The following is a 25202-nucleotide window of genomic DNA, read 5'->3' on the forward strand; positions in this document are numbered from 1 at the left end:
TAGAAGGTAAGCTTCTAAGCATTCCCTATATAGAGATACAATGGATTCACTATATAATTTCCTAGGTACAAACAAGGATATCTAGGAAAAGTACAGACTAGGGAAAATGAAAGATAGGCTAACTAGAAAATACAATGCATGGATTTCTCTATATAGGTAAATTTGTGCACATTGGAAAAAAAATTCCTATGTAGGCAAATTTATATAGAGAAAATTTACCAATGTAGGAAATTTTTTCCTATATAGAAAATTTTTACTATGTAGGTAAATTTTTCTATATATAAAAATCCATGCATTGTATTTCCTAGTTATTTTCTCTACTTTACACTTTTCCTAGATATGTTCATTTATAAATGTTTTTTTCCCTGTACAGAGAATGAACAAAGGTTTCGTATGTTGTGTGAAGTTGAGAGGAAAGTTGGTGTTGCTTGTTTGACTGCATGTTGGCAATGGAGCTTGCTTGTAGAAGAAGTTCGATTTCAAGCAAAGAAGCTTAATGTTTCCGTGTGCCGAAGAGTGGAGAATGAACGGTAGCCACAACAAAAAGGCACAGGGGAGGGGAGTTGCGTGTGAGTTGGCACCGGAAGATTGGAGAGCTCTCTGTCATCACAACGGCACAAGAAGGAGGATCGGCCTCACCTCCTAGCACTCCTCCCCACCGGCCACAAGCAAGGTTCAACGCATCAATCTGCAAGAAGCCAAGATGAGAGTGTCATCTCTCAAATCTGCCATTCCACCTCATCAGAACTAGGGACAGCCGTTGTGTGTGAATTGGGAAGGGTCAGAATACTTACGATGAGAGCTGGCTCCTGCCAAGGTCTGAACCCAACCTGAGCAAGTGGAATCCGCTGAATTTTTTTCTCTTGAAAATGCGTACAATCATCACCGAAATGCCACGTGTCTTTTACGTCAAGTCCCAGTCCAATGATTTATCAAAAGTTCAGGGAATCTTTTCCCCCAACTTTCCTAATCTTATGAGTGACCAGTCGTCCCAGCGCGTCTCTAGTCTCTCGCTCTGTGAGATCGCTGCTGTGCGCGCGCGTCGCAATGTCTGCAATCGTCGCCGATGGAGTGCCGCCTGCAGCCTTTCGCCCTGCCGCTGCTTCCAATTCGCCAGCGGAAGTGGGAGGCGCCTCCCGCATACCCAACAAGTAAGTAAGGCCTTTTCTATTCCAGTGAATGAGAGAAATCAGCACTACTGAATATCCAGCTTCGCTAGTGTGCTAATCGTGGCGCCGCGCGCAGGCCTCAGCATCTTGTCACCCAGGGGATTTTCTTGAGCCATTCGGGCCACCAGAAGGACTTCGCGAAGAAGCTCTACAACGCCCTCATCAAGGCCAACCACACCCCATTTCTCGATGTGCATTCCCTCCCCAAAGGGGAGCCCTTCCCCGACCACATCAGGACAGCCGCACGAGACTGCAAGCTGGGTGTTGTCATCCTTTCTCCCGAGTACGTCCGGTCCTACTGGCCGATGCTAGAGCTCGAGATTTTCGCAGATCAGGCACCCTCCCTCAAGATTCTGCCTCTCTTCTACAAGCTCTCGCCCGCTGATGTTAAGTCCCTCGACAATTTGTCCCAGTGGAAGGTATGGGAGGCATGGCAGGAGATTGAAAACAGACACCCTGATACTGACCTCCCCAGCTGGACCAAAGCTCTCACATCCCTCGCCAAGATCAACGGGCTGGAGTTTCAGAAATCACCCAGCGAAGCCCACTTCATACAAAAGGTTGTGAAAGAGATCTGCAAGCTCCTTCCACCTCCTGCTTTCTTTGATCTTTCGTATGCCAAAGGACAGGCACACCTGATTGAGGTAAATTAGTTCTGTGCTCTCTATTTCTTCTAATCTCACGAGCAGCTCCACAAGCTCTAAAATGGCAAGTCTTATCTTGAATTCAGGAGATGGCAAGGAGATTCCAAGAAGCCGACTCTAGTGCCAGCTTCTCAGAGGCATGTGTCGTGGGATTGCATGCCATAGCGGGCTCAGGGAAAACCACAATATGCAAAATCATGGTCAACTACTACTGGCACACATATCCAGGAAAATCTGTGCTTCTTGACTTCCCCAGTGATGGTGATAAGGGCAAGCTTTTAGAAAGCCTCAAGATAGTCCTCCAGGATCTCACTGGTGCAGACAGCGCGATTGGCAAATTGCACGATTTTGACCGGGTATACATCTATCTTCTTCCATCCCAATGCAATGTTATCTATATTGAATATCAGCTAGTTAAATCCTTTGCCTTGGCCTAAATCACTGATTGGACTTTGCTGTGCTCATCATCACTAGGCAAGTTGCACGAATTTGACTAGGTATACGCTATCTTCTGTTATACATATTGATTAACAAGGATCAAAGAATATCAAACAACAATTTGACCCCAATTTCCTATAGCAATTTATGAAAAAGTAAATGCCCAAAGTTTTGAAATTTTAAAAAATGATAGTTTACATTAAAAACTAGCCCTTAAAATTTGAAGGGTTAAAATAGTTGGCATCTTTTATTCAATGGACATCGTACCTACATGGATGGATTCCACATGTCTAGTATTTTTTCGATTCTAATATGTAATAACCAAGCATTTGTGCTCTTCTCAGTATACGACGTTGCTATTAAGAGATGCATTATTTGTTTTGGAACGGATTTTGATGTTAAAAGATAGCATTGCTCTACAGCCGTCCATAGTACCTTATAAAGATATTAGATATAATTGAGAGCTGGAACCAGGATTATTAAAGGCTCCTTGTACTTGTGTGTAGGCCGTGCAAATCATGGTGGACTATTTGAAAAATCATGAGGTTTTTATTGCCATGGACAACGTGTGGGGGAGGTCCTATGAAGACGCTAGAAGGATTCTCAAAGCTGAGTTTCAACAAGGAAGCAAGGTGCTAGTAACTAGTCGGGATGAGAAAATTATAAAAAACTTGCTCACAGGTAGTGGCAAGAAGGTGAGCATGGGAGCAGCGCCTAGTGTAGGTCAGGAGGAAGCGCTGGAAATCATGGAGCATGCATTTGAAGGTAAATTATCAGAGATATCAAGAGACTTTCTTGACCAGGGTTCAAACTCTGGTAGCAGCTATCACCCATTGGCGTTGAAACAAGTGGGGCTTAAGTTGAAGAGGATGGTACGCGAACGACCCAATGCAGGAGATTTGAATGAATTAGTTTCAGAAATAGGTGGTCCATTGAATCGGGAGCTGTCCAGAGTGGAGGATTTCATCAAGACTAGTTTCTCTGACATACCAGTCATTCAGCAGCAGATGTTTCTGGATATTGCTCTAGTGATCCTACCCAGTGGAGTTGATCGCCTTGATGATGTACGTCAATGGTTGAGCGCACTGTACGAGGATGAGAACTCTACTAATTCTTCCACAAGGATTCGCGATCTCGTAAGTTTGAAATGATTTGTTGGTTGATCCAAGGTTTGCATCTCGTGTTTTGGAAGATCTTCTTCAAGATTATAATCAAGACCCTTTAATTGGTTACTTGCAGATGAGCCAACTAGCTGTGGATGGCCTTGTACGGTATGAGAGGAGTACAGCTAGAGTTCACGATCGATTTTCTAAGAAAGAGGTGGAATCAGTGTCCGTTCATGACTTGTATGTCGATTTGGCCAAGTGGGAAGCTGGTATGGATTATAATTATAGGTTCTACTTAGAGTTGGATTCTTCAAAGTTGGCGACGCAGGAAGCCGTTGGATGGTGGTCGGAGCTACAGAGAGTCGTTCTAAGTTTTGAAAGCGAGCATGTGAGGTTGGGCAGTATCATGGGGTTGCTAAGTTGCCCTGATTTGCAGGTCTTGGTCATCAAAAACTGTAGCATTTCGGAAGGGCTACAGCTGACGGAAACACTTCGTGTTCTGAGTTTAAATAACGTGAAGCTAGAGCACTTGAAAGGATGGAGGCATGCCAAAAGTCTAGCAGTCCTGAAGCTGAAGAATTTGTCGTGTGAAGAGGGCATGGAGGCATTGTGTGGCTTAGCCAACTTGAAAAGTCTGGTGGTCGATCCGCTGGTGGTTGATCAGGATAGTTGTGCATGGGAAGGTTCTGCAGATTTCAGCATGTGTGGTCAGTTAGAAACAATCCGAAGCTATGATTCCCTATCAAAAGAAGTTTCAAACCTCTCTTTTTCTGGATGTACTAGCTTGAAAGAGCTCTACCTTAAGTGTGATCAAAAGGCTCTTTCCTTGGATGGCCTCGTGCAGCTGGAGGAGTTGAAATTAGGATCCTGCATGCGTTTGGAAGAGGTCAGAGGTATGGCTACCCTCAAGAACCTCCAAGAACTGTGTTTCTCTCATTGTGGAAATCTCACGAAGCTCACAGATTTAAGTGGCCTGTCTAGCCTCCAAAGGCTCGAGATTGATTCCTGCAGTTCCTTGGAAGAGATAGGGAGTCTCAGCGGCCTGTCCAGACTCCAAAGGCTCAAGATAACTTCCTGCAGTTCCTTAAAAGAGATGGGCAGTCTCAGCGGTCTGTCCAGCCTTCAAAGGCTCAAAATTGTTTCCTGCAGTTTCTTGGAAGAGATGGGCAGTCTACTCAGCAGCCTGCCTAACCTCCAAAGGCTAGAGATTGATTCCTGTCCTTGTTTGAAGCTGGACCTTTCCGACTTCAGCAACAATATGCCTGCCTTGTGGTTGCTCAAATTGAGGGGATGTGAAATGCTGGCAGAGACGTGCAATGTGGGGCCCCTCAGCAACCTCCACCATCTCGAATTGGGAGGGTGGGCCAAGGTAAAGAGGCTCAAGATTGATTCCTGCAAGTCCTTAAGGGAGATAGGCACTCTCAGCAACCTCTCCAGCCTCCTAAGGCTCGAGATTGTTTCCTGCAGTTTCCTGGACGAGATAGGCAGTCTCAGTGGCCTGTCCAACCTCCAAAGGCTCAAGATTCATTCCTGCAGTTTCTTAAGTGTGATTGGTGGTCTCGGCTGCCTATCCAGCCTCCAAAGGCTCAAGATTGTTTCCTGCTCTTTCTTAAAAGAAATTGGTGGTCTCAGCGTCCTGTCCAGCCTCCAAAGGCTCAAGATTGTTTCCTGCAGTTTCTTGGAAGAGATAGGAACTCTCAGTGGTCTGTCCAGCCTCCAAAGGCTCGAGATTGACCACAGTTCCTTAAAAGAGATAGGCAGTCTCAGCGGTCTGTCCAGCCTCCAAAGGGTCGAGATTGTTTCCTGCAGTTCGCTCAAGTTTGATTTCGGCAGTTTCTTGGGAGAGAGAGGCAGTCTCAGCGGCCTCCAAAGGCTCAAGATTGTTTCCTGCAGTTCCTTGGAAGATATAGGCAGTCTCAGCGGCCTGTCCAGTCTCCAAAATCTCGAGATTGTTTCCTGCAGGAGCCTCAAGATCGATCTCTGCAGTCTCAGTGGCCTGTCTGGCCTCCAAAGGCTCGAGCTTGATTCCTGTCCCAATGTGAAGCTGGATGTTCCTGACTTCAGCAACATGGCTGCCTTGCAGTCGCTGAAATTGAAAGGGTGTGAAATGCTGGCAGAGACATGCAATGTGGGGCCCCTCACCAACCTGGAAAATCTGGAATTGGGAGGATGGGCCAGGCTCAAGAGGCTCCAAGATTTGAGTGCCTTGACAGGGCTAAGCACGTTGGAGTTTGAGAATTGTGAATGCTTGGAGGAGATGATAGGGAGAGTAGGCTCTCTCACTAAATTTTGCATTAAGTCCTGTAGCAGCTTGGCAAGGCTTCCTGATTGGAATCAAATCTCAGAGCTGACAGTTGGAGAAGGTTGCGATTCCTTGGACCTGGCTTTCCTTGGCAACCTTGAAGGAGTGGAGTCTCTGCATCTTTGTCGTGTGCGCAACGCAGCAGATCAAGAACAAGGCCTAGTGATCAGCTCCACTCGCCTTTCCAAGCTCTCAGTCTGGGATTGGCCCTACACGCGTCTCGATCTGCGCAGATTGCCCAAGCTGCAGCACCTGGATGTGCGAGAATGGAAGCACCTCGAAGAGATTTTGGGTCCTCATCAAACACTGCAGCTGCTGCAATATAAAGATTGTCCCCTACTCAAGACGTTTCCACGTGCTGCCAAGGTGGAAGAAATTAAACCGGAAATCGGTTGGGTGGACTGGTTGGGAGAAAAAACAGGATTTTGGTGGTTGGGGGAAAAAATAGGATTTTGGTGAATATGTCCCACCGTTTCAACAAATAAATAAATCCATTTGATTTCACAAGATGCCCCTAATCTAGAGCATGAGACACTCACACAGAGCTTCGCCGATATGCTCCGATCAGAAAGGCGTGACGTCTCCCCTCTGTCACCACTGGATCAATATTAGTCACCACTGGATCAATATTAGCCGACTTAGATGATTACAATAAGGGCCATCTAGTATATAAAGAAGCTTGCTCCCTCTTTGGAGAATTATCAAAATTTTGGAGAGCCATCTTGGGAGACCCAGCTTTGAAGGTTTGATCATCATCCTCATCATCAAAATCACCCTCTCCACCCTCAGCCTCTGCCTTGTCTGCAAGCGCCGCCTCTGCCGGGGCTGAACCACCAGCGCTACCATCGCCCCAAAGCCACTTGCCGCTTGCTGCCGCCACCCAGAGCTCGGCTCCACTCAGCCCAGCTCAGCTTCGCCAACTCCGCCAACGCCTCTGCCGCCTAGAGCCGCCTTCTACCGGCGTTTTCCGCCACCCTATTTGCTCCTCCACCGCCGCTTGTTGGCTGCCGTTTGCCACCCTTTGATGTGTGGACAGTCGTGCATCTTTCTCAACATCTTGTTCCCGAGTTCCTTGTGAGATTTTTGTGAGCAACAAAGAATTGATTAATATCTTGGTACTAGCCCTGTGTAAGACTCTTGTGAGTCATCTTCGTGGTGAGCTCAGCATCAGATATCTTGTGCCTCCACATCGACTTCAGCCCAACCTCGACATCGACACTCTTGTTTAATATTGTATTCATTTGTTGTATTGGTCCTGGCTTAGAAAAGCCTGTGGATTGTTTCTGAAATAAATTCTTGAAAAGGCATGTTTCTAGCTTAACGTGGTGTACTATGTGAAACCCCAATACCCATTTCTCTCCCCTTTCTCTCTCACTATTTATATCTCTTGGACACATGGTTGAATCTGTCACTGCACGCTCTATTGGGGTTATAGTGGTATCATAGCAAGGCAGAATATCGAGATTTTCAAAAGTTCAGACAGTATCTTCAAGAAGAAGCGTTCCTAGCTTAGAGAGCCAAGAAGGAACATGACCAAAGAAGGGCTCGAATGTTTGAAGATATCATCAAGGATCAAGCCAACGAAGCCGGAGGAGTTGAAGCTGCTAAAGCCTATCTTCGGGCTAAAGGAGTCACCATTGCAGAAGGATCGAGAGTTACCCGGTCGATTTCTCGTGGAGGAAACAGGTAGGCTATCCCTAGGCCAGCTCTCTTGGATGCAGCCTTCATCAACCGATAAAATGGACTTCAAGCCGGGAGAGAAGTGTTAAATTTTATGTCTTTTATGGAAAGTGGGATACCTAGAAAGCTTTATCCTTTGTCAAGCAATTTGATGCTACTTTTGAAGGTGATGACTACTCTAAAAAGTCAAAACTTCACATGGTTCGTATGCATTTGAAGGATGCTGCCTTGAATTGGTGGCTAAAAGTAGTACAAGAAGGGACTGAGCCGAAGATGTGGACCAACTTCAAGACCTTGTTCAACAAGAAGTTTTTACCCGGAAACTTTGAAGCTGATGTGCAGAAGGAATGGGATGAGGATCTACTTGGGGGCATTCCCAAAAGGCATGGAATAAAGTTTCTTTTGCTCTCAGACATAGTGGACATCTGTCTCAAATGTGCATCCATAAGGCAAGCCTACGCCTTACTGGCAGTTTACCCAGCAGCAACCTCCAACTAAAGAAATTTAAGGATGGACATGGAGATGCTTTCCGACAACCCACTACCTCCCTGATCCATATGTTTGTGGTGGCAAGCCGATCCATTGAGGAGGCTGTTTGAGAACGAGAGGGAGTCACAACACCTTAGCAAGTGCTTTGTTTGCATCATGCATAGACTTGTGCCCTCCTTAGTTTTTCGTCAGTCTCACCATCTGTCCTTTCTAGCTATAGCATTTGTTGGTCATCATGTCAAGTCTGACCAATTAGTCCTATCATTCAATTTAAAGTGTCGTAGAAGACTAGTCCCATCAAGAGGTTTTGCATTTGACGAGACCACAAGTCAATCCACCTTTGAACACTCTTGTTGTTAAGCACATGGGCTCTACTCATATTTCCTTTTTTTCTTTTTTCTTTTTCAACTGGCCTTTGGGCCATGATCCTCCCATAGTCACCAAATTTCATTCTCCGTAGACAGCCACCCGTAGGCATTTATTTATCCATCCACTTGTATAGGCAATGCTGCCGAGGAACCACCAAGGCCTCTTGATCCTAAGCAAACACCTTCACCACCTGAGCTATCACCTCATTGGCTCTACTCATATCTCCTTATCTGATAGTGAGACTCGATTGGCCCTCGTCACGTCTATATATTCTCCAAGAGAGATGCATCCCTTGTCACTCTTGACCACTTCCTTCCCAAGTCATGGATTTGAAAGCCTCCTTCCAAATCTTGACAAGCCTTCGGGCCATCGTGGAGTGCTTAAGCTTAACTCAAAGATCTACAACTAGTCTATCACGCCAAAAGTAACTCCATTCCATCTGCCAAGCAACCCTCCCACCTGCTCCATCCAATATCGCATAACCTCCGCCCACCAAACATCAGCATCCACTCTGGTTAAAGCTTTATACAGCAGGGCCTTAGCCATCCATTTCAGGGATGGCATCCCCATCCGCCTTGCGACCTTGGAGCTGTGATTATCTCCCCGGGGATTGAACGTGTGCTTGAACCATCCCACAAAAAAATCTGCCACCTCTTTCTGTCATATGCTTTATCCAAGTCTAGATTGAACATGATGAAAGATCTATTTCTACTCAAGGCCACATTAATGCTAACCAAGGCGTTAATTATAGCAGCATGGATATTCCACCCGTGTACAAACCCATACTGCTCTGCATGAATCACCTCTCAGGAAGGATGAACTTGATTCGCAGTGTGATAGTTTTTGCAATAATTTTATAGGATGCATTGAGGTCGGGCTTCTTAGGCATCAACAAGATTAAACTCTGGTTAATGGGGCATGACAGGCCCCCTGAAAGCATTGCAGCAGTACCATTCTGATGAGATCCTCACCACACCAATCCCAAGGAGCCGTGAAAAACTCCACAGGTAGGTCATCAGGGCTCTTTTCTGACTCTATATTGGACAGGGAAAAAGCAAGCGCTCTGGAACACAAGGGCCTCCCAAGGTGAAACGCCATGGATGGATCCACCTTTGGGGAGCAGTGCATTAGAAAGCTGTCACATCGCTGGCCCCCCTAGACTGGATTAAGACCGTCGCTGGTTCGAACCCACGACCTCTTGGGTAACAGGTGAGCTGGAGCCACTGGACCTGTGCCTCCCATAAAGAAAGCTTTACGGCCACATATGGTACGCTTTCTTTCTCACTATAACGACTTAAGCGTCTCCAAGTGCTTTTCTTCAAATGCTTTTCTCCTAGTGTGTAAGGGCCCTTATAAAGGCCATGATTCACGCGAGTTCAAGTCTCACCGTTGGTAGTATATGTCATTGCCCAACTTGTCAGGCCTTTAGCATTTCCATTGGTCAACCCTAGATTCTTTTTTTTTCAATATGTGTCATTTTCTCCCTTATTGTCATCGTTGTGGTACACAAGTTCATCCTTATCCATCTTGTCATTATTATTCTCAATGTCCCACTGGGCAACGGGGTGGTTTTTTAGCGAGCTTTTTTTGATTACCTCTAAACTTAGCCCAAGTAGCCGACTTCGACTGAGATATACCTTGGATCTCTCTCTCTCACCACATTTCTCTCTCTCTCTCTCTTGCAAGTTCGTTGGTTGGAGTCTTGGACAATCTCAAGGCCAAGGCTTTGGATGCAAATAACTTTTGTGGACTTTAACGACTTGATTTTGTCAAGCCATAACCCTTGACTTTTTTTTTTGCTCAATCTTCACTTTAATTGCCATAATTTTCTTTTTTAATTAAAAATATAATTATACTCACACGTTAAGAACATATAAACATGCCTTCGTGAAATTTTCACGTTGTTCTTTAATAAATACATTAAAATATACAAATTCTGATTTTTTTTAACTTATCTTGACAAGGAACTCTGCCTTTCTTCTGGGCCCTTCCTTCACCTTCTTCACTGCCTATTGTAGATCCATGAGTGAAGGTTTCTTTGTACACCACACTGAATGTAGCCTCGCCCACCTTGGGTAGCCTTCTACAACTCTTTGTAACTGTAGCACTGCAACTGTCTGATGTGCAAGGCATCCTCTATATTACTGTCATGGTCATTCATGATGGGATGAGATCCTCCTGCTTTGCGTTTGTTTCTGATCTTTAATATCGCCATCCAAATTACATCTACAACTAGTGACAAAGCAAGAGCAGCTCCTATTGGAGCCAAAGCAAGGGCTAGCTTTGAATTGCTGTTTTTACCTACACATCCCAGCACTAGATGTGCTAAATTTCCATGCAAAGAGAGCATGCCCTTCCAAACTTTGTAACCTCGGAGCGCTAGCTGTACTGCTGTTGATAATCAAACATACATGGGCCTTGACTAGAAAACAGCGCTCCAGAGATCGTAATGAAAATTTTAGGCAAGGTTGGAAAGGGCGGACATTGTATGCAAGATGAAGATAGTGATATGTCTGAACAACAAGCAATCCGAGTTTCTTCTAAGCCCAAAAGTGGTAGCCAACGTGATCCTTCCCACTCTCCAAAAATAGTTCAACCTTGATGTCCTTCACATCAGCCTCTTCAACGTCCTCCAGAGGTTGAGTTGGTCATCTAAATCTGGATGAGGTTATCGGACCCAAACAATTGTGGTGAGACGATGCCACAATTGGGGGGCAATTTTTAAAATTAAAATTTTAGATTTTAATTTTTTAAATAAAAGGCGTAGACCAGTGATTAGAAGGGTGGTATGATTGGACATGCATTGCATGTATCACCTTTACTACAAACCTCAAATAATTGTGGCGACGGCATCACAATTGCGGGGGGAAATTATTAATTTTTAATTTATTAAAAATCCCTGGGGACTCGGGGAGGGATTATTTTTTAAAATTTTAATAAAAATCATCCCATTGTGGCGATGACACCTCAATGGGGCTGGGGTTTTTAAAACATAGATGAAAGAGAGAGAGAGAGCCCGCGATCCAATCCATTGCTAGCGGTTCAGCTTAACCCTTGGCTGGCAGCTCAACGAACTATGTTGGCTAACTTGGCCAGGTTTTACAAGTTGTCACAAAAAGCTTCCTCCAAAGCTCGCATAATACTCTATCTCTAGCAGCACAACCCCAAAACAGCACGCAGGCGAGCATACCTTGTATGCCCCATGTACTTAAAAGCTCTTCCCCTATTATACGAAAACACATGCATTGTGGTGGGAAGGGAATGGAAGCTCCAATAAATGTGTAGGATTAGAAGGATTAGGTGCAGGAGTAGATGCAGGTGTAGGTGTAGAAGCATAAGAATTAGGATCCAATGGAGAAGGAGAAGAGAGTCTCGTCAGCATGCGGGCGTGCAACTGACATTACAACACCTCTTAACAGACCTCAATCCATGGATCTCAATGAAAATTTCATTTTTTTACTTTGATTGCTTTTGCATGGATGGTTAGATTTTGAACAGGTGGTTTAATGAGAGAGCTCTAAGAGTCTAGACGCTCTTAGGCTACCAAAGTAAAAATAACTTTAGGAAATAAACGTAGAAAGAAGGTTTTATTGAGTTACAAATTTTAGATATATGAAATTCTTTTACTTATATATAGAAGAAATTGGCAACATCATAAAAATGTGTAGTATAAAGTTTTGAACTTTTGTCGTAGTTTTTATTCCTAGGTCTAGTTGTAGTTACTACTAGCTAGTTAGTACTTAGAGCCCCCGCCCACATCCAACTAACAATGGGAATGAGACACTACTTAGTCTACTGGCAGTCTTCAATGGTCATCATCGCATGCTCAATAAGAAAATCTCTCCATGAAAATAGCAACACGATTGTGTCTGTGCAAAAGGGATGAATTTTGGAGAAAATATGGGTATTTCAGAGGGAAGGACCTCGTGTAGCCAGTTTTTGTTTCTAGAGAAAGAGAGCAAGAGAGAGGATGACCGGCAGCATGATGTTATCATCGCTCAAAAGTAAAGGGTGATAACTTGTATTCCTGTATTCCGGTGGTGATTCGACTTTTTTGTTAATGTTGAGAGTGGTGGGACTACTGTAAACCCTTGCGCACTTCCCCGTCCCCCATTCTTTGCATGGGTCAATGCTCTTAGTAGTTGGTAGCTACTTAGTAGGTTAGCTCAGATATTACCATTAACAACACCATTAAATATACTCAGAATCTAGCCACTACCATCACTCATAAATCTACGTTACAAATACTAAGTAGTAGTAAGCGTTGGCTTTGGAAACGAGAATTTACAAATTTAGAAAATACTTGATTTAGTTTCTTTGTCCTTTATATAAGTTAGAAATCTAATACTTCGTGGTCTTAAGAGAGTCAAGTTTGGACTCTGCGGTTAAAAAAGAAAACCTTAATAAGTCTCAAAACAAAGGTTTTTGAGAGTATTAGAAATCTCATGCTCTCGTGGTCTCAAGAGAGTCAAGTTTGGACTCTAAAGAAGGCAAAGGCTTACAAAAGAAGTCAAGTTTGGACTCTAAAGAAGGCAAAGGCTTACAAAAGACAACCTTAATTAGTCTCAAAAGAAAGGTTTTTAAAACTTGTGCAAAATAGGTTTTTCGTGAACACTACACTAAACACCTTGAATATCAATTATACTTTTAGTACTAATGCCTAACATGTGCTTCCATTGCACATTAGGAGGGTGGGGTATGCCACATCACCCATGTACTCTCTCTAAAATAATATTATAGATAGATATCCTATTTCTCTTCAGTATATTTTTCATTGCTTTTATATAATTGTTTCCTATTCTCTTCATTATAATTGATTGTATCCTATTCTCTAATCATTATATCATATAATTAATAACAATGATGAGAATAGGATATGCTATAAGTCATAATTTATTAATGATGAGAATAGGATCATGAAGAGTATAGGATACAATGAGAAATCCTAAGGTTTGTAAGCTACCTTGACTACCCACCTACACTATGGCACTGTTTTGACAACTGCCACCCATCATCATACCCATCAAACTTTCTCACACCCTCAACCTACTTGCCAAACCAACCATACCCCACGAATATATAGATCTTGCTTTTTTGTCACAAAAATAAAAGCTCTTGAGCGCTCCTTTCCAAGAATATGGGAGTCTCAAAGCAATATCTTGCTTTCTTTACAATTCTTCAAAAATTAAGGTCTAAGACCTTTGATATAAATTTAGTGCCTTTCCCTATAGCTAAGATATAGTTCCCATAAATAACGTAGGTAGTAAATTTTCATGGGCTTGTGAAAATATTTGGCAAACGTAGTGCTCGTGCCCATTCCAAAAGTAATTATTTTGGCCATGTCCAAGTACTCTTATCCTTCTTCATCCCCTGGAACATCCCATTATTAAATTGATCCTCAAGAAAGCACAAAAACATGTGTACACAACACGTAATCAACAAGGCATCCCTGATTAATAAAATACAAGGTTCATATAAATAATTAAAATGGAATAATAACTTATTCTCATAACAAAAACTTACACCAGCATGGGACCAAGGAATTGCACATTTCAAACTATAGAGAGAGGCCGAAATCCCAAACCTTGTACTAAAAAAATAAACATGTCTCTCTCTACTTATTTCGAACACTTTACGATGCAATAAATAGACCTTATACATATCCATTTTAGCAGAGAATCAATTTCACATTATGGTAGCTATGAGTAGATTATGTGGGTAGGTCATGTACACACACCATATATTTATATAATAAACCTAACTTGGATTTTGTAGATTCATGCACCTTAGATCTAGTCGGGGACTCTAAATAGTGATAAATCCAAAACATTCCATGGGTTTTCTTGGGTAACTGCATACACAGGAATGTAGTTACCTCTCTCATCTTCCATGTAGTATGGGACGTTAGAGTCCTTCTTTTGTTCCTCCTACCCTCCACTATACACTTCTCCTGGCATGTTGGCCACTGGTGTTGTATTTTGTTTTAAGAAAAGATGGATGGTGAGATATATGCTCTTTGTGGATTAGCAAACATCCCTCTTGGATAGATCTTACTTGATCTAGGTAAGGGTTTTCGGAACTGCACATGAGGACATTGCGGACCTTGGTAATGAGGTGTTACATAGGTCTCCTAACCTTATACATGTAAATTTTAGTGTCATGATTTCCCACTCGATCACAAGTTTGATAATAATATCTTTAATCGTTGAGAAATGACACTCGTTTGTTGTGTGATTCCCATTGCAAATAGAACACACACTACAAGGGAATCCCCCCATAGCAACGTTGGGAAATTGGAAGAAAAACACACGGGTGTCGCATATGCGACTCCCCGTTGTCACATAAACAATGCTGCTCATCACATATGTGACACAATTTTTTTAAAATAAATTGGCGTCTCTTAAACAATGCTTCCTAGTGTTCTTAAGAGTGTCGCTTAAAAGATGCCATGAAACACATCATTTAAGTGATGATATTAGCGACGCCTGCATGCTAGCTTCTGTGGGTTAATTGATGATCATAATTTAAAAAAGAAAGAACACCATGCCATTCCTGTGAGTTCTGGTGTGCAAGAGACCACTTCAGCAACAAGTAAATGGCTTCCCTCTCTCTCCCTCTATGTTCTTCTTCTTTTCATTCCCATACATGTGAAATGGAAAGAGAGGCATGCATGCATGTGTGTGTGTGTGTGTGTGTGTGTGTGTGTGTGTGTGAGAGAGAGAGAGAGAGAGAGAGAGAGAGAGAGGGACACACAGAGAGAGGAGAGCCATAGGGGATTCTCTTTGAATGCAATCACCTTTACCTACATGCGTGAGAGAGAGGAAAATGGATAGAGAGATGTGTGTGTGTGTGTGTGTGTGGGGAGAGAGAGAGAGAGAGAGAGAGAGAGAGAGAGAGAGAGTCCTCAAAACAATAGCCTAGCGAGTAAGATCCATGGCTATGACCATTAGGTCCTTAGTTCAATTTTCAGCCGCATCACAAGCAAGGCCATTAAAAATGTGATTATACATGGTTGAAAAAAATCGGTGAGATTTAAACCTGATTCTATGGGTTGAAAACCGAGTGGGGTAGCCATTCAAAAAGAATAATCCCCTCCGTTTGTGTATTCTAAAAGTCTTATTTTCATTCTATGCATAGAAAGATACATATTGGAAATATTTTTATTATAAAAGCGTTACTTTCATTAGAATTAATTTCTATGCATAGAAAGATGCATATTGAAAATATTTTTATTATAAAAGCGTTATTTTTAGAATTAATTTCTATGCATAGAAAGATGCATATTGGATATTTTCTTATTCTAAAAGTGTTATTTTCATAAGATTCAATTTCTATGCATAGAAAGATGCATATTGGATATTTTTTATTATAAAAGTGTTATTTTCATTAGATTTAATTTCTATGCATAGAAAGATGCATATTGGATATTTTTTTATTGGAGAGCTATAGGTGGCCTCTCTCCAAATGTAATCACCTTTACCTACATCTTGAAAGCCATAGATGGCAATGTATGAGCAAGTGGAAGGGTATGCCCAATAGGGACCTCTCTCCGAATTCAATCACCTTTACTTGTTCGTGGCCTTTGAACGACGTGGGTAATCTAGTTCATGCTCTTATTTTTCTCATCGTGTGTGTGTGTGTGTGTGTGTGTGTGTGTGTGAGAGAGAGAGAGGGTGTCGCATATGCAACTCCCCGTCGTCGCATAAACGATGCTGCTCATCACATATGTGACATAATTTTTTTAAAATAAATTGGCGTCTCTTAAACAAAGCTTCCTTGTGTTCGTAAGAGTGTTGCTTAAAAGATGCCATGAAACACATCATTTAAGTGATGATATTAGCGACACATGCTAGCTTCCGTGGGTTAATTGATGATCGTAATTTAAAAAAGAAAGAACACCATGCCATTCCTGTGAGTTCTGGTGTGCAAGAGACCACTTCAGCAACAAGTAAATGGCTTCCCTCTCTCTCCCTCTATGTTCTTCTTCTTTTCATTCCCATACATGTGAAATGGAAAGAGAGGCATGCATGTGTGTGTGTGTGTGTGTGTGTGAGAGAGAGAGAGAGAGAGAGAGAGAGAGACAGAGAGAGAGAAAGAGAGAGAGCCAACCATTGGAGAGCCATAGGGGATTCTCTTTGAATGCAATCACCTTTACCTACATGCGTGAGAGAGAGGAAAATGGATAGAGAGATGTGTGTGTGTGTGTGGGGAGAGAGAGAGAGAGAGTCCTCAAAGCAATAGCCCACACACACACACACACACGCTGGAGAAGAAGATGGAGAAGAATGGAGAAGATGAAGCAAGAGCACTCCTTGTATTCAACACTCAGAGAATGAGAGGTTTTAGGTCACATTTGACTTTTATATGTGACCTGGTCGTTCACACATGGGTGCCCACACATGGCCGACCGATCCTAACCCTTATCCTGATGAAATTCGAGGTGCGCCTCTCATCGACGATCACCCAATCCCCTTACCCTTTACATGTGGTGCCGAAAAGCCCGGTCCATGACTCAGAATACGTAAAATAATTATATGACGTAAAAAGTAATACGTCTCAATGTCCGCCCCCATAGGTTAACATGCCCCTTCGTAGTACCCTTGGGCTGCTAATAATATTTTAGGAATCCAACGTGATGTTACCTTGCCTTTTCTAGGGCGGGTAGTTGCTTTCCTACTACGAGGCTTCTTGTCTGAACGAGATTGAGCAATAGAGGTAGCCGTTAACGAAGCTTTTGGGACCCATTTGTATGTACTCTTCGGTAAAGTAAGCAGAGCCTTAGGGACCACACTGCTTGTCTCCACTCTTGGCGTTGAAGCATTAGAGGGGTGGCAAACAATCAAAGATGGTGTAGCCACTTGATTTTGTGATTTTTCCTTATCTAGCGTTTTGTCCAAAGTTGATGGCTTAGGTGCGGGACCCTGAGTGGTCAGCACGCTGAGAGCTCGTTCTTGCGTTGTAACTTGCCTGGTTGCCCAATCAATATTGCACTTGGTGGCTAACATCCGTTTGCGCCCTAAGTTTACAGTTCCCTCCATGGTACCACAGCAGGCATAACCAAAAAGCTTTGAACCACAGTCCCCTCATAGGCAACAGGAGTGTGCAGAATTCTCGAGACAGTGGTTTTCTTCTTATTGATACCCTTAACTTGGATGGTACTCTTGGATAAGGGTGGTTTTCCAAGTTGACACCACACTCCATATGACAGCAAATTGTGTTGAGCTCCCGTATCCAATAATGCATTATATAGCACCTTCCCGTAAGGACTATGTAGCTCAATTGGGTATCGTAGAGGCGGGTCAGATTCTAGTGAATCCTCCTCTGCCTCCTTGAAAAATGCTTGCGTAATCCCCAAGTTGGCCTCTCATTGGCACCTGCTGACGTTCTTTAGCTTCAACTCTTGCTTGTATCTTCTTAAGCTCAGCTTGTTCTTTAGCTGCCTTCTTCTGATGGATTGCATGTAATTCGTCTTGGCTTAGGGGGTCATAGTATCTTTTGAATTTACTCCCATTGAGGAATCCAACGGTTTCAACTCCGTCAAGCGTCTCCACTCGGATGGTACATTACGGGGTAATTTCACATACTCTGTAGTACGGTCCCTTACCAGCATATTTTAGCTTCTTCTTTTTGTTACGCACTCCATACATCTCAGGACTTTATCCCCAACTTTGATGTCCTTATTTTTCAAGTGGCGGTCAAACCATTTCTTCCTTCTATCCTTCTCTACAAGGTCATTGTACACCGCCAATTGTCTTTCTTCGTTAAACCGCTCAAGGATATAAACGCTCTACTAAGGGATTACCATCCCAACCCTCTTGAGTAGCAACACGAAGACTAGGAATGACAAATTCCCACGGCATGACTGCTTCTTGGCCATATACCATCTTGAATGGTGTGCAATTAATAGCCACTTTGTATGCAGTACGATAGGCCCATAAAGCTGACGTAAGCTTTAGATCCCAATCCGTGTGATGAGCCTCAATTGTCTTTGTCAAAATAGAGATTAAGGTCTTGTTGGTACTGTCAGCTTGGCCATTCCTTGTTGCGGATAATAAGGAGTAGATTTATAATGGGATATCATGAAATTTGTTGTGAGCTCCTTAATTACTTCATTTATAAAATGCGTACCATTGTCGCTCACAAGTTCAAAAGGACAACCGAAGCGTGTGATTATATTTTCAAAGAGGAACTTGGCTGTTGTCCTCGCATCTGCCTTACGTGACGCTTTGCTTAAGCCCATTAGGTCACATAGTCAGTGGGTGGCCACAATAATATAGCGAGATTGTGCGTTACGGGCCGCTGGGCTAATTAGACCTACAAAGTCTAAACCCCACTTTTCAAACGGTTGGTTTACTTTAATTGGATGTAGGGGCATTTGATCTTTCCACTGGGGTTTCTTATAGCGTTGGCATTCATCACAACCCATCTCACAAAAAGTGATGCATCTTGGAACATAGTGGGCCATCAATACCCTGATTACAATATCTTTCGCGCAGTTAAGTCTCTTGAAAAGTGACCACCGGCTACGCCCATATGTGCCTCTTGCAAAATATATAGATACTCATCCTCTCGGACACAACACCTAAGAATGTCATCCTTTCCTCTTTTATAAAGAGTCCCGGCCATTAGGCAATAGGGTTCACATTCCTTGATCAGCTTTCGAGCTAGATCTTTACGAAGCTCTTTGGGTGGAAGACCATTAACCTCACTCCATTCAGGCATTGTCTCCACCACATGAACAAGGAAGTGTCAGGTAAGTCATCATCATCAACTCTCGTAGGAGCTTCACCATTAGGTATGTGAGACAAATGATCAGCCATGACATGTTTTTTGCCAGGCCTCACAACAACAGTGAAATCAAACTCAAGAAGAATCAACAACCATCGTGTGATTCTTTCTGTGGAGCATGGTTTGTTCACCAGATACAACAATGCTTGATGATCCACATAGAAAACAAGCTTGGTGTCTCTTTACTGCATATATCATTGCCAACCCTTCTCGCTCCGTAGTAGTGGTGTTGTTCATTTCAGCATCGTTCAACTGGCGACTGGCAAAGCTAATGGGGTAGTCTAGTTTATGTTCTCCAGGTTGAGTTAGTACACACCCAATAGCAAAGTTTGATGCATCAATATGCACATGAAAGATTAAATCCCAGTTAGGCATTCGCAAGATTGGATCACTCGCCAGGGCCTTCTTTAATATTTCATATGCATGGTCACAATCTTCGGTCCAAATATATGAATCCACATTTTATAAGCTTTTCAATTTCCTCTTGTACAATCTTTGCATACTTAGGATTCATTGGGTAGGGATGTTGCTGGACTGGTTTAGCAGTGCTAATCATTGGAATTGTGTGTTGCACCACAGAGGGTAGAACACCCTTCATATCATGGTATGTCCAAGCAAATATATCCTTGAATTCTTTAAGAAGCATCTTAAGTGTAGCTTCTTCCGTCTTGGTGAGGTCTTGTGAGCAATAAAAAGTGGTTTAGACTGCTCACCTAGATCTGCTAGTTCTATCTCCTTAACTACCATCGGGCCATCGTAGACACCGCTACTCCCATTGGTAGGCGTTCGTTGGGCTTTTGTATAGTAGACGACTTTACGTTCCCCGTGGTAAAAGATTTGAAATGTTCGGGTGCGGGGTGTAAGTCTACCGGTTCTTGTTGTGCTATGCTTTTTTCTTTAAATTCTGCTTCCTTTTGTTTTGCTGAGCTAACCTCGATTTTGACGCCTTCTCGCAGCACGACTTAGTTTTGGCTTCTCTTTGATTTCTAATTGGGTGATGTCATGAGGTTGCGGACTACACCACATGACACTTTGGAGGTATTCTCCCCAATTATCCAGTAACTTCCGAGATGAGCGTCATATGCTCCTACATAACTAAGCCATTCTGCAATGGATCTCACTTTGTTTGTTCTAGCTCGTACATTAGCTCGATAGCGTTGTTGCTTATGTCTCGTCTTCTTCTTACCTACTTTCTAATTTTTGTTTATATCAGATTCAGACTCACTTGATCGATCTTCACTTGTGTCCCCCTCACTCTCGGATGAACTGTAAGAGGTTACTGTCCTAGGCCTTGAGCATGTGGCTTCCACACTTGGGTGAATATTCAATTCATACCCCCTATCAGGCTCAGAGTCAGTTTCTTCTTGAGATTCAGACTCGGAGTCGCATTGGTCAGAGTCTTCGCTACTTTCAGTGTCAAGGGAGTTTGCCACTTTCTTGCCATCAGAAGTCAAGTGCATAACACCTATCATGTTTACTGGCACTAATGGTGGCATATCTTGCCCCCTCAGGTGTTACCCAACTTGTGCCTCTATTTCCCCATGTGTCTATGGTTGTCGCTAGGTGTACCCAATCTACATTATCTGACTCAGTCATGCCCGGTAGGACATCCATATAAGGAGAATGTTCCCCATCATCGGTCTCTTTTTTGCATGTATAGCAATACTTTAATGGGGCTGAGTGAATAGTGGTATCCGATCGATTATCAATGATAACCTTGCTTCCTAAAGGATGCGCGTGACCGTTCTCAAGATCAACTCGAATGACAGAGTCCTAGAATTGTAAGTAGACATGGTTTTTCGACCAGTCATGTACCATTTGTGCTTCCCTCATGAAAGGACGTCCTAAGATCATTTGATATGACATAGGATGCTCAGAGAAATCCATTACAATGTGTGTGTGTGTGTGTGTGAGAGAGAGAGAGAGAGAAAGAGAGAGTGTAGCGATCGAGCATTGCGTGGCGGCACAGCGGCGGCGAGGCAGTAGAGCGACGGCGGCGACTCCTTCTTCATCGTCGCGGCACGAGAATCCGGTGGGCTGAGCGGTGAGTGACACACCATTGCTCCCTATTTTGAGCTTGCCGGTTTCCTGGTTGTGTGCTTGCAGCCATTCGTGGCTCACACACGGTGCTTGGCAAGTCCCTAGCTCCGACATGTGCGATAAGAGTGCACAACGTGTAAATGTGTATGCGTGTGCATCTATGTATACATGGATGTGTATGTGGGTGTGCACATCCATGTGTGCACACGTGTACTTGTGTGTGTGAGTTTGTGTATGTGTGTATATATATGTATATACTTATGTGCATGCATATGCATGTATATGTGTGTGTAAGCTCAAGTGTGTGTGTGTGTGCATGAATACATGTACGTTCATATGTGTGCATGTATGTGTGTGTGTGTCTCTCTCACAAAGACACAATCTCCCACACACGCACACACAAACATCCTATCTTCTCACATGCATGCACATACACGTGCAATATACCTCTCTCTCTCTCTCTCTCTCTCTCTCTCTCACACACACACACACACACACACACCTCTCTTATGCATACACATGCACATGCACTCTCTCTTCACACCCCCTCACACACACACAGAAACACACACACACATTCTCTCTCTCTCTCTCTCTCCACACACACACACTTGCACGCATGTGTGATTATGTGTGCACATATATATGTGTGTGTGATTGTGTAATCTCGACTTCATGCATTGTGCAAGTGTCTTGATTGTGCGTATGGCTAGTGTATGTATGTGTACATGGTGTGTATGTTTATGTTTGTGTGTATCCATGTGCGCGAGTGTGTGCATATACGTGTGTGTGAACATGTGAATATGTCCGTATGTACATCTTTGGGTCTATGTGTGTGCACGTGCATGTTCCCGTGTGTGTGTGTAAGTGTGTGCATGTAGCATGTGCGAATGTGTATGCGTTTCCATCTATGTATACATGTATGTGCTTGTGTGCATATATACACACGTATGTGTATGTGTAAGCTTGTGTGTGTGTGTGTGTACATATGTCTATGTGTACACGTGTGTCCATGCATGCGAGTGTGTGTATATGTGTGTTTGTGTGCGTGTGTGCACGTATCACGTGCGTGTGTTTGTGTGGTGTGCATGTGTGTGTATAGATCTATTTATATATACATGCTTACATACCTATAGATACATACATACATAACATGCGTGTGTGTGTGTGTGTGTGTGTATGTATGTATTTATATATGTGTGTGTGTATGTATATATTTATCTATATATGTATAGGTATGTATATTCTCTCACTTACACATGCACATAATATAATATTAGAAGATATATGTGTGTGTGTATGTGAAGGAGGGGAGAATACTTTCTAATGTATGATATATATATATATATATTTATATATACATGCTTACATGCCTACAGATACATACATACATACATAATATATGTGTGTGTGTGTGTGTGTGTGTGTATGTGTATTTATCTATGTATGCATTGGTTTTTTATATTCTCTCTCTTACTACACATGTACATAATATAATATTAGAAGATATATATGTGTGTGTATGTGGAATGGTGGGCAATTTGCTTTCTAATGTATTATATATATATATATATATAAAAGAAACTCATTCAATGAGCAAATGGCTTAATGGTGACAATTAATTGTGAGCCCCAATGCATCTAAGCGTGTGGGAAAGAAACCCCAAAGAGTGTCTTCTCTTCTCCTTTCTCCTTTCTCCTTTTCAAATATTTTCTCTCTCCTTTCTCCACATAAAAGGGGTAGGCACCCTTGCTTTATCTTGTATAGATAGATAGATTTGAATAAATGCCTCCTGCTTTGCCCACGTGGAGGGAGGGGCTGTCGTCCTTTATCTTATATAGATAATATTTTCTACGACTTGGAGGCCTTACAATCATATGCTCTTCAATTGTTTGAAGTTACTCCTGAAGAATGTGATGGTGTCCTCAAATTTGTGCTAAAGCTTGATGAATGTCAAATTGTGAAGGAGAGAAAGTTAGAATGAGTTACCATCACACTAATGAACAGGGCACTTGATACATCTATTCTAAAAGATGATCCTAGATAGTTTAGTGTTCAATCTAAAAACAATATATTGTCTTTGGGATCATTTGAGGTAAAATTTATGAGACTCAGATATGTTTGTGAAAAAAGAATTACGTATAAAAAACACTGATAGGTGTTGCATTCCTCTGTTTCTTATGTATTGCAGATAGAATCAGAGAATTTTGATGTTCTCTACATTGGGTCTTTCACAAGACATCGATACCCAAGATCATTAGCGTGAGCAGAGAAATGGCAAAATCTTGGATGTGGAAGGCATGGGATAATTTCATTAAGAAGCGTACATCTGTTCAACATTTTCCTTGCGTGATTCTTTGGTGAGTTATCAAGCAATAACTACTAGTCTTAAATATTATATTCAACCATATATATCATGTTTTACCTACGTTCATTAGATATTGGGTCACTACGATGCGAAGAATGAATTATGATTTTTTCTAATGTAGCTATATCGCGTTATAGTGTTTTGGACATACTTTCTTGTCCTATACATTGTTTTGTGTTGTGTATGTTATCTATGACTTATTTTCATGACTTACTTTATGAAATGAAATGCTCTGTGCGAAAAATCACTATAATGTGAGTAGGGTATGACGATTAGGTCTGATGTAGCTATATTGCGTTGTAAAGATTTGAAGCTATTTTATCGTCATAGGTATTGTTGGGTGTATTGTTCATGTGTTATTTTTGTCAAATGAAAGGGTATGTGTGAGAAATCACTACAACGCAAGGAGTTGATGTAGATTTTGTGTGAGAAATCACTACAACGCAAGGAGTTGATGTAGATTTTGTGTGATGTGCCCATATCGCATTGTAGTGATTTGAAGCTGTTTTGTTATCCAAGTTAACCTTTTTAGTAGTTTTTGTATTATTTTGTGTTTTGAAGTGCTAAGCGTGATAAATCACTACAACGCGAGGATTGTGTTGTGTATTGTATTATTTTGTGTTTTGAGGTGCTAAGCGTGATAAATCACTACAACGCGAGGATTGTATTGTGATTGTATCTGATATGCCCAAATCACGTGATTTGTTGCTATTTTATGTATGTATCTGATATGCCCAAATCACATGATTTGTTGCTATTTTATTGTCCTATGTATTCATTGAGAAAACTTATCATGTAAAATTATGACTATTTTCAGATGGCGTGTACGAAGGAGACCGCAAGGTTCTCATCTACAAATGATCCTAAAGTAGGTAAAGTGTGAGGTCCCTCTGCCCCCTCCGCGCATCGGACTCCCGGTAGCTGACAGCAAAAGCAGCCCCCTCATGCGCGAGGCAGGGTTTCTCACTCGGGGCCTTGCGAGGGCCTTGCCCATGAATGTCCGGGCACGAGACTAGGCTGGTGGTCACTCCAAAAACCGAAACTAGGAAAATTTCCCATGCCCGGAAAGCGGAGACTATTCCACCTTTTTGAATTTTCTCAAACGAATTTTTCTAACGAGATCAAAACCTAAACTATCCTTCACCTGAATAAACCAAATAGAAGGAAACTATCGTTGATATAATTTGATCATCTGAGCAATTCAACGCTTTTTTCCTAATCAAGATCAGGCAGCACAGCTGTTGATCCACTCAATTGAAAAAATTATCAGGGAATTAACTAACTACTCGAATCCTAGCGTAATCCTAAGATTTTTCAGTTTGATTATTAAAACTCCATTGATTCCAGCCTAACCCCATCTGGCCCATGGGTTAGCCACCACCCTACCACTAGAATCGGTAGAACCAAACAAGTACTCACCCACCCATAATTGAATGCCTTTCGTAACTTTAGCTTTAGAAAATAGGTACGCACACACTCCTCTTTAAAACTTTAATATAAAAATAATCCATTGACAAAACAGATATGGTCACAGATTTCATAACTCAAAATTTCCATTCAATCCCTTGTTTCACAAAAAGAGTACCACTCTGGACTCTCCATTGGGACCAGCTGGTCAAGACTTGGGCAGGTTTTTATCGCATGAGCTGTCCCTTGAACACTCCCCGCCAGCTGTTGCAACAGAACTTCCCTTCAATAAACACATATGCCAAATGCTCCCTCCAGCATTCTGGCGTAAGACAATCCTTTAAGAAAACAGGGTTTCTATGCAAGTTTTCAGTTTTGTTTTGTTTTTGAATACAATGGTTA

At 42.4% G+C, this 25202-nt stretch overlaps 1 protein-coding gene across 1 annotated transcript; it reads left to right on the forward strand.

Annotated features, from left to right (window-relative positions):
- The first annotated feature begins 963 nt into the window (after positions 1 to 963).
- Positions 964 to 6980, forward strand: LOC147628504 (uncharacterized). The gene is made up of 5 exons (XM_086813670.1): positions 964 to 1151; positions 1246 to 1813; positions 1900 to 2169; positions 2758 to 3387; positions 3491 to 6980. The coding sequence occupies exons 1-5, from the start codon at positions 1048 to 1050 to the stop codon at positions 6116 to 6118; spliced, it is 4200 nt and encodes a 1399-aa protein (XP_086669796.1). The 5' UTR covers positions 964 to 1047; the 3' UTR covers positions 6119 to 6980.
- Positions 6981 to 25202: the final 18222 nt, after the last annotated feature.

This window comes from Cibotium barometz, chromosome 19 (genome assembly GCF_041138505.1).
Source record: "Cibotium barometz isolate CiBa-2024 chromosome 19, ASM4113850v1, whole genome shotgun sequence".
NCBI lineage: Eukaryota > Viridiplantae > Streptophyta > Polypodiopsida > Cyatheales > Cibotiaceae > Cibotium > Cibotium barometz.